The sequence below is a fragment of the Chelonoidis abingdonii genome, chromosome 3 (genome assembly GCF_003597395.2).
Source record: "Chelonoidis abingdonii isolate Lonesome George chromosome 3, CheloAbing_2.0, whole genome shotgun sequence".
In the NCBI taxonomy this organism is placed as follows: domain Eukaryota; kingdom Metazoa; phylum Chordata; order Testudines; family Testudinidae; genus Chelonoidis; species Chelonoidis abingdonii.
The window spans coordinates 14,196,667-14,207,335 of NC_133771.1; the positions used below are offsets into that span (position 1 = coordinate 14,196,667).

The following is a 10,669-nucleotide window of genomic DNA, read 5'->3' on the forward strand; positions in this document are numbered from 1 at the left end:
AAAGCTCACGCTCCAAAACGTCTGTTAGTCTATAAGGTGCCACAGGATTCTCTGCTGCTTTTACAGATCCAGACTAACACAGCTACCCCTCTGATACTTAGCCAAATGTTGAAGCTGTTCCACTGTGGCTCAATAATGAAAGAATGGTAGGGCTGAAGAGACAGCAAGGATGGGAATGACTCTGTAGTATGGTGGTTAGAGCACTCAGCATCATTGTGCCTACGTTTCTTTGTGAATCTAGCCCTAATAGCACAATTACATGATTCTGCCCTCCCGGCTTTATTGCCTTTTTGTTTACACAGCACATGCCAAAATTTAATTCCATTTCAATCAGTGGATACCACATGCAGGAGGCAGGAGCTGATGCCATATTGGAATTAGCTTATACTATAGCTGATGGATTGGAGTACTGCAGAACTGGAATCCAAGCTGGCCTGACCATTGATGAATTTGCACCAAGGTAAGTAAAACAAGCTCACAGGGACTTAGCTGACTTTTGGAAAATGAATAGAAACTTCAGGTTTTACTTTCACGTTTGGATTCTGACATTCCAAACTGTACCAGTAACAAAGGTAATATCCATATCACAGGCTGACTTTTTAACTAACATAAGATTGCGGTGGCAAGGAGTGAGATCTGGTACGACAGACACTTAGGTTTAATCAGCAGGCGTTGCAGCCCTCTGGTGTCTTTTCACATTTGAGTTTTATTTATGCCTCCTTATATTTAACCAACAAAACACTGTTTGAAATGTTCTGAAAAATGCTATTAATATCACAAGAGAATTCACAGAACTGAAGGGATGCCTAGGTATCAGTTTTCTTTAGTAGTAATAATTTGTATTGGCTCCAAGGATTTTGTTCAAATCTAGAGGCTGTCGGATTGACACCAGAATCACAAGTCCTGATCATAACTGCCAGTTATGAGAAGTTACAAATAGAGATATTGCTGTAGACCAACCAGTCTGTACCCTGACAGGTATCCAGTATTAAATTAGTGTAACACTTGAGGTTAAGCAAAAGGCCCAGAAGAAGCATATTCAATGTTTGCTTGTAACCATTAATTCTAGTGGGAGTTAAACTCTCACTGAATTGGGGAATGGGCTATGAAACCTTTGGATAGGAGACCCTGCATGATGGATGAACTCAAAGATCAGGTCTCACATCATTTCAGCTCACTGTATCTTTTGTGTAAAATAAGTTCTCCAGTCCTCACATTTATATATTTAGACAGGTTTTCTTTTTGTGTGAAAGTTGCCATATTGATGTCTCATGAAAATTAACACCTTCATCCACTGACAGACACAGCAGCTGTGTAAACTTCCCTTCGTTGCCCTGTCAGAGTGCCTCAAACCTGATTCAAAGAGAGCACTTGTAGGGTCGAGAGGGTAACTGTCTTTATGCCAGTTGCACAAAGTCATCCTTGATACTTGTGAAACTTTCATGAAGGTGCATTGTATTTAAAGACTTTTCATTTCTTTTCTCTAAAAATCCTTACAAGCATTAAGTCTCTGTGCCACCCTGTGAAGTAGCTAATTACTATTTATCTTGTTACACATGGGGAAACTGAGGCAGAGAGCTTTTCTCAAGGTCGCATAATGAGTAAGTGATAGAGAAATGGATTGAATCCTGGAGAGTGAATTCCTAGTCCCCTGCCTTAGCCACCAGATTGTAGGGGTAAAATATGGCATGGAGATTTGTCTAGTAGGCACCTGGACTGAGTCCGCCATTTCATTTTACATAGGCTGTCCATTGGAAACAACTGCTCTCTATAGATAGAGGTGGATTAAAATCTTCAACATATTGTGTCATTAAAAAGCTTTCTATCCCATTACCAGTCCATGAGTCAGCCAGGCCCCAATTCATCCATGAGTCAGCCAGGCCCCAATTCATTTACTTTGGGCTAACTCAGTCTGTGTACCATGGAGCCTGCTGGAAGAATTATTGATGAGGATATTGATAGGTATCCTAGAAACGTGGTAGAACAATGATCATCAATGGGACACAGTAATGCCAGGGTACAAAATATGTAGGAGTGACATAGTAGGTTGTGCTCTTGGGGGAGTGGCACTATATGTGAGAGAGAGAAGAGTCAAATATAGCAAAAATCTTAAATGAAACAAACTATACCTTAGAATCTCTGGAAAGAAATTCCATGCTTGAATAATAATATAGCAGTAGGAATATATTACCAACTAGTTGAGTAGCATGGTGATAGTGATTGTGAAATGCTCAAGGAGATTAGGCTACAAAAATAGAAAACTCAGTAATAGTGGGGAATGTCAACTATCATCATATTGACTGGGAACTTGTCCCCTTCGGACAGGATGCAGAGAGAAAATTTCTGGACACCATAAATGACTGCTGCTTGGAGCAGCTACTCTTGGAACCTACCAGGGGAGAGGCAATTCTTGATTTAGTCGTAAGTGGTGCACATGATCTGGTCCAAGAGGTGAATATAGCTGAATTGCTTGGTAATAGCAACCATAATATAATTAAATTTAACGACCTTGTGGGGAGGGAAATACCAAAGAAGTATCCACAATAACTTCAAAAAGGGGAACTACACACAGATGAGGAAGCTTGTTAAGTGAAATTAAAAGGAACAGTCCCAAGAGTGAAATGTCTGCAAACTGCTTGTAAATTGTTTAAAAACGCCATAAAAGAGGCTCAAATTAAATGTATATCCCAATTAAAAAAACAGACCAAAAAAAATGCCACCATGGCTAAATAGAGTAAAAGAGGTGGTTAGAGACAAAGACATCATTTAAAAATTAGAAGTCAGATCCTATTGAGGCAATTAGAAAGGAACATAAACTCTGCCAAGTCAAATGTAAAAGTATAATTAGGCAGCCCAAAAAAGAATTTGAAGAGCAACTGGCAAAAGACTCAAAAATTAATAGCAAAACAATTTTTAAGCACATCAGAAGCAGCAAGCTTGCCAGATAATCAGTGGGGCTACTGGACGATTAGGGTGCTAAAGGAGCGTTAAGGAAGACAAGGCTATTATGAAAGAGCTAACGGAATATTTTTCATTGGTCTTCACTGCAGAGGATGCGAGGGTGATTCCCATACCTGATCCATTCTATTTAGGTGATAAATCTGAGCAACTGTGCCAAATGGAAGTGTCAATAAAGGAGATTTAGGAATAAATTGATAAATTAAACAGTAAATTAAACAGATGCTGGTCCTAGAGACTGCTGTTCCTCCTTCATATAATGGAGAATTTTGGGAACTATATTGCTCATTATCCTATACAATTAAAGTCCTGGACATGTGCTCTTATTGCAGACTGTCTTTCTTCTGGGGAATTGGTATGAACTTCTACATGGAAATAGCTAAGCTAAGAGCTGGGCGACGGCTTTGGGCACAATTAATAGAGAAAATGTTTCAGCCCAAGGACCCAAAATCTCTTCTTCTAAGAGCTCATTGTCAGACCTCAGGATGGTCCCTTACTGAGCAGGTTGGATTTTGAATTTTAAATGATTTTCTACAAACGTGGTGATCTTAGAAGTAAATCTATTCTACTGATTCATGCATACTAATACAGTAAAAGCTTTTTTATTTGGCATGCTGGGGAAATAGGGGGTGCCAGAAAGTGAAAAATGTCAGTTAACTAAGACGGAGGGAATTTGGGTGCGGGAGGTGGTGTGGGGTGCCAGATCCAGAGGGTGCTCATCTCAGGCGGCTCCCCAGAAACAGTGACCTGTCGCTGCTGTTCCTAGTTGGAGGCGCAGCAGGCAGCTGTGCACGCTGCCTCTGCCCCCAGGCGCCGCCCCCACAGCTCCCATTGGCTGCAGTTCTCGGCCAATGGGAGCTGCGGAGCCAGCACTTGGGACGGGGGGGGGGCAGTGCACAGAGCTGCCTAGCCATGTCTCTGCCTAGGAATAAAAGGGACAGGCCACTGCTTAGGGAGGCTACCCGAGGTGAGCAACCCCTGCCCCTCAGGTCTGGCATCCTGCACCCTCTCCCGTGCCCTAACCCCCTTCTCTGAGCCCCTTCCCACTCCCAAGTTCCCTCCCAGAGTCCACGCCGCATTCCCACACCCACTGCCACACTCTGAAGCCCTTGTGGCCATTCCTCCGCCTAGGAGCAGCAGAGACATGCTGCTTCTGGGGAGCCACACGGAGCCAGATAGGGGGCCTGCCAGCCCCACACCAACCAGATCATAAACTGAACTTTCTATGAAGATTAGAAATGCCGGTTTGTAGAGCTTTCCAGTTGGTACAGGTCTGGATAACACAGCTTTTACAATATACCTCCTGTCTGATGCTTTTTTGAGACAAGCAGATTAGCAGATCTAATAGCTTTGTGGCTCTATGATTTCCTCATTTACATGCTGCCCAGGATGCCTTTGTGACTAAGAGGAGATCAGTATAAAACATTTCTCATTTAAAAATCTGGATTTCTTTCATCTGGAAATGTTTTGTATCTGACATCATCGTATCCGTACTTTGCTTATCAGAAATTTAAGGGGCAGCCTCAACAAGATATGCTGATTCAGCTGGTATATATGATAGGTATATCTCCATATATCTTAGAACTGGAAAGGACCCTGAAAGGTCATCAAATCCAGCCCCCTGCCTTCACTAGCAGGACCAAGTACTGATTTTGCCCCAGATCCTTAAGTGGCCCCCTCAAGGATTGAACTCACAATCCTGGGTTTAGTAGGAAATGCTCAAACCACTGAGCTATGATGGAGTCCTGCAAAAATATGAGACACCTCAAATGAATTCAGAACTTAAATCAGCTCCAGCCACAGGTTGGACTAGCGACAACTGCATACAATGGTGACTGATGTACCCTACTGCTTAGATAGAATAGAAGCTATTGTTTGAACATTAGCCAAGTGTTAGTGGAATGTAGATTTACAAACCCTTCCCACAGCCTGTTCTGCCCAGTAATGTGCATGTTTGTGAATGGGCAGAATATAAGGGCTTTGTCTAAACAAAATTTGCACAAGTATATACTAGATAAACCTGTTCCCAGTTGACTTGAGCTAAACCAAAATAAGTAATTCATACACAACCTTTTTGCACTGGTTTAACTATATCATTTTTTTTAAACTACTTAAACTTTCTTGTATGAATGAGCCTGAAGAGATGTTCAGCTGCCCTGAATATAGCCATGTATGTATCACATTTGTTATGTAAGAGAAATGTACAGACTTCCTCCTGGGACAGATGATGTGTGAAAATAAGTGCCCTAATGAGCAAATAAATTAATCCTAATTTCACCCCTAAAATGTACTTTTTTTTTTTTTTCAGGGCTTTGCATCTTGGCATCTTCCCTTAATTGTTTTAGTTTTTCCAGTCTCATATGCTAAAGAGAGGAAAATCCTTCTGTACAAAATTGGAATTCATTTTTTTGTAGTTTTGTCCAAATCTAATCACTCTTACTAGACCCTCAGATAACCTCAGTATGTATATTATCTGTGGAGAGGTAGAGCTGTGCCCGATTTTTAAATGAATTCTTGATAAACTATGAACTGAAAAATGTTATTTTTATTAAATCTATACTATTTATATAATGTTAATTTTTATTTGCATTCATCATACTAATATGATCATTCTGTGGCAGCTAATTCAAAACAATCTTTTCAAAATCCTGTTGCTGTCACTTTTCCAAATGAAAAAGTAACATAGCCTTTTTTGTGATATGCATAAATGTATTCTCCATCTAAATTATTGCTCTAAACAAAATGAAAAAGTGATATTTAGATTTAAAAACTTTCAACAAGTTGAAAAGCAATCAAAGAAAACAGTAAGGGGTAGTGTGTAAAGCAAAGAACTTGGCGCTGGGGGGTGGAATTCCTTAGATTCTTTTCCCAACTCTTGGTGTATGACCTTGGACAAATCATTTATTTTTCTGTAAAATAAGTATAATAGAGAGGCTTTATTAACTGACTTAAAGCAGTGGCTTTTTTAGGCCCTCTGATGAAAGCTCCTATATAATGCAAACAGTAAATCCACCTAGAAATGTGAAATCAGAAACAGGTTTGTCAGAAAATGATCAGACATAATGAGGTGCCATGAGGGATTAGAAGAATTTTGTTTTATTTACTTGGCCAGTTAAGTGGCTGATTGTTTGTGGCCCCTCATCTTCATCTTTCAGTAGAAGGTTCCTTATGTGTATCAGCTTGGTTTCATTCATATTACTGCTCTTTTCTTTTTCTAACTTGGCTGGGTTTTGTATAATATAAATTTTTATGATCCAATTATAGCAAAAACCTAACACTTTTTTCAATGCATTTGTTTGAGGATGAAATAACCACCTCAGTTACATGGCAGCCACTTCATGCTTCAGAGATTTCCTTTTGCTTTTTAGGATCCCTACAACAATGTTATCCGTACTGCAGTAGAAGCAATGGCAGCAGTGTTTGGAGGTACTCAGTCTTTGCATACAAATTCATTTGATGAAGCCTTGGGTTTGCCTACAGTGAAAAGTGCTCGCATTGCTCGGAATACCCAGATTATTATACAGGAGGAGTCTGGCATTCCTAAAGTGGCAGATCCATGGGGGGGTTCCTACTTGATGGAATCCCTTACCAATGATGTCTGTGAGGCCGCTTTAAAGGTCAGTTGTGCTGTGGGGGGGTTTAATTACAGGGGCACTGATTGTTTTAAGAAATGCCTTTTAAGTAGCTATTTGGTATGAGAGTAGATTCTTCAAAGGTAACAGTGTATTGCATTTATTTTTAAGTTCCCTACCATTAAAGTCCAAATCCAGCAAAGCACGTTACACATGAGTAGAGCTTTAAACATGAGTAGTCCCACTGAAGTCAATAGGACTACTCACTGCCTAAAGTTTCAGATGTATTTAAGTGGTTTCATAGAATCACAGGACTGTGAGGGACTTCGAGAGGACATGTAGTCCAGTCCCCTGCATTCATGGCGGGGCTAAGTATTATCATTCTAGATCATTCCTGACAGGTGTTTGTCTAACCTGCTCTTAAAAATTTCCAAGGATGGCAATTCCACAACCTCCCTAGGCAATTTATTCCAGTGATTTACCACCCTGACAGGAAGTTTTTCCTGATGTCCAACCTAAACCTCTCTTGCTGCAATTTAAGCCCATTGCTTCTTGTCCTGTCCTCAGAGGTTAAGAAGAACAATTTTTCTCCCTCCTCCTTGCAATAACCTTTTATGTCCTTGAAAACTGCTATCACGTCCTCTCTTAGTCTTCTCTTTTCCAGACTAAACAAACCCCGTTTTTTCATTCTTCCCTCATGGGTCATGTTTTCTAGACCTTTAATCATTTTTGTCAGTCTTCTGTGGACTTTCTCTAACTTGTCCACATCTTTCCTGGAATGTGGTGCCCAGAACTGGACATAATATTCCAGTTAAGACCTAATCAGCGTGGAGTAGAGCAGAAGAATTACGTCTCGTGTCTTGCTTATAACACTCCTGCTGAAACAGGATTTTGCTAAGTTAAGGCCTAGGAGAATACAGTACATATTTGGAATTAAATGCATTCTAAAGGAAAATCTTTCCATACTGGACAAATGAACCAGACCTGTTAAGTCTGGAGACTTCTGATTTTTGGTGCCCTCTAATAGGATCCTGACTGAGTGCTGACATCTTCCAGGGAAACTCAATTGGAAATGGAGGTGAGATGTTCCACCCATGTGCACACCTAAGCTTCTACAATCTCAACTAAGATGCTGCAATCTATAGATTACAGCAATCTACCTGAGACTGTAAGGATTAGAACTGTTTGTGGTTACAGCATCTCTTCCCCTCCCCACACACTTCCTGCCAAAAGACCTCAGGGGGGTGTATTGTCGAAGAGCATCTTAAACACCCTGTGTATAACAGGTGGGAGGTTTACAGAGTGGCTGTGGGGAGAGGAGCAGCCAGGCACAGTCAGCAACAAATAGCAGAGCAGGACTTGAAGATAGCATGATACAAATAACCATCAGCCCAGCATGGACATGAGTAGCTTTACTTGCACAGGTAGTTCTACTAATGTCATTGGGACTACTTACATGAATAAAGTTATATTTTTAACCATTTGCAAGTTTGAGGCTTTAGGCCTTAATTCTGCAACTGTCTCCACATGAGTGGATCATGGGATCCGTACAGAGCCCCATTAAAGTCAGTGTGACTCTGCTTAGGTGCAGATGTCGGCCCAAGAGGAGTTAATTGCAGGATCTGGGACTCAAATTGTATACCGTTCAAGTGCAGAGGTGAAGGAGCAGGAAACCTGTTTCTTACTGGCTTTGTAAAAGACCATGCATTAATACACTGTTTTTTCTTTCTGTGTGTAAAGTAAGAAAGCTAAATTATACAAATATAGGTAGATGGAAAATAGGTTTTTAATGTAAAGCATGAGACTTTTAGGTAATTGTACTAATAAGGATTTAGATAATACTGATAGTAAAAAGTGGGTTTCATGAATCTTGCTACTAACCATTCTCTTAATTTGTTCTTGTTACCTTTCTTAGCTTATTAATGAGTTTGAAGAAATGGGTGGAATGGCCAAAGCTGTAGCTGAGGGAATTCCCAAACTCCGGATTGAAGAATGTGCTGCCCGAAGACAAGCCAGGATCGATTCTGGTAAGGGCAGGAAGTGGGGGAGAGAGAGAACTTAACTCCAGAGGTACACCGTTTTAAAATGTTATGTTTTTGTTTGGAGATCTGAGCTTTAAACAGAGTTTTAATTAATTTTCACTTCTTAGACTAGGCATAATGGTTAAATATCAGTGAAAACTTCCTGAGAAGGGTCTATTAGTCTGTGAAATAGTCTCCCACAGGAAGTGGTGGAAGCCAAATTTCTTGACATATTTAAAACTAGGTTAGACAAAACTTTAGACTACATGGTGAAGGAATATCCTACAATGATTAGCAATGAACTTGCCTGAGTTCTGTAATAGTGTATCTTCAGATCATAGCTATTGAGTAAAAATATAACCAGCAGCAGATGTCATTAACGAATGTGCTTGGCAAAATTTCTATCTGAGCCGTAAGCAGCTTTTGTTCTCTTATAACAATGGCCAAGCTCCCATTGACTTGGGTTGAAGTAAGATCCAGCTCTTTGGTGTATGTCTAACCTCTTAATCTTATTTCAAATATATATATAAAAAAGAAAAGATACAGAAACCACCAAATAAAGGGGCTTTATTATATGATCTCTTGTATTTAGAAAATACATTTAAAGGAGCTCTTTAATTCAAAGTAGTAAGGAACAACAAACAGGAGTTCTGTGTCTTTTTTTCGTCCCAAGGTGAATTTATTTTTAAATGTTGGTTAGATTCCTTTAGTCAATGTGAGGCAGTTAATGTTAGTAGACTTTGGAAACACAACCTGTTATAAAACTCCAGTCAGCTAAAAATAGAACGTGTAATTTAACGTTCTTTTAGAATGTTAAATTGTTTGGTCATACGATGTAGTTTTTGAGGAAACTGACTGAGAGTTAAAGGTTCTTCATATTATTTGTCAAGGACTAGGACTCTGATTTAGAGATGAAAGTTTCCACACCCATCATACTTAGCCATCCAGTCCCCCCATCCTTTTTCCGATTTTGAAAAATCATGTGTGTCTATGTACTAAAATTGGTCAAAGTCTTCATAAGTGCACAAGTTTTGCCGGCAAAATCTAGCATCCTTCCATAGAGATTTTTAAGGTCAGGCTTGACAAAACCCTGGCTGGGATTATTTAGTTGGGGATTGGTCCTGCTTTGAGCAGGGGTTTGGGCTAGACCTCCTGCAAGTCCCTTCCAACCCTGATTGTCTTTGATTCTATGATCTTATGGACCCCCAGAAAGCGATCACATACACTGTGAGCTACAGTCTGAGAACTTCTGCTCAGTAGTAATTTAAGATGTATATAGAACGGGAGTGGCCAAAATGGCTTGCAAGCCACATGGTGGCTCTTTTACCATTAAAATGTGGCTTGCAGAGCCCCTCCTTCTCCTCTCTCCCATTCAAACTACCAGACTGGAGCAGGTGGGGAGAGTGCCTCGGCTCTCGAACTTCTGAAGACTGTCCTGTGCGGCTTGGAGGGTCAGTAAGTTTGACCACCCCTGATATAGAAGTTGGCAACATCATGCGAAGGATGTGATGAACTTGTGACCTTGCATTGCCACACATTTCTTGCAAATACCAATTTGAATTAACAGCATCATAGAAATGTAGTGCTGGAAGGGACCCCAGGAGGTCATCTAGTGCATTTCCCCATATTGAGGCAGGTTTAAATAGACCAAGACCATCTCCGACAGACAAATGTTTGTCTAACCCAGGGGTGGGCAAACTTTTTGGCCCGAGGGCTACATCGGGGAATAGAAATTGTATGGCGGGCCATGAATGCTTACAAAATTGGGGTTGGAGTGAGAACTCTGGGGTGGGGGTGGGGATGAGGAGTTTGGGGTGTAGGAGGGTGCTCTGGGCTAGGACCAAATGGTTCGGAGGGGGATCAGGACTGGGGCACGGGTGCGGGAAGGGGTGCAGGTTCCAGCTGGGGGTGTGGGCTGTGGGGTGGGGCTGGGAATGAGAGGTTTGGGGTGCAGGAGGGAAGCAGTGGCATGTCCCTTTTCTGGCTCCTATGCGGAGGCGTGGCCAGGCAGCTCTGCACACTGCCCCTATCCACAGGCACAGCCAACTACAGTTACATGGACTGATGAGTGTCAGGAAGCCTTTACCCAACTGAAGGCGACGCTCACATCTGACCCTG

General features: G+C 41.1%; 1 protein-coding gene across 1 annotated transcript in view; it reads left to right on the top strand.

The window, feature by feature from the left end:
• The window catches only part of MMUT (methylmalonyl-CoA mutase), a 34,823-nt gene that overhangs the window by 1,898 nt on the left and 22,256 nt on the right, over window positions 1–10,669 (top strand). Inside the window, exons 2-5 of the mRNA XM_075063605.1 lie at window positions 303–460; window positions 3,291–3,462; window positions 6,327–6,575; window positions 8,446–8,557. Coding sequence (XP_074919706.1) covers window positions 303–460; window positions 3,291–3,462; window positions 6,327–6,575; window positions 8,446–8,557 — 691 coding nt within the window. The remainder of the gene's footprint in view (window positions 1–302; window positions 461–3,290; window positions 3,463–6,326; window positions 6,576–8,445; window positions 8,558–10,669) is intronic.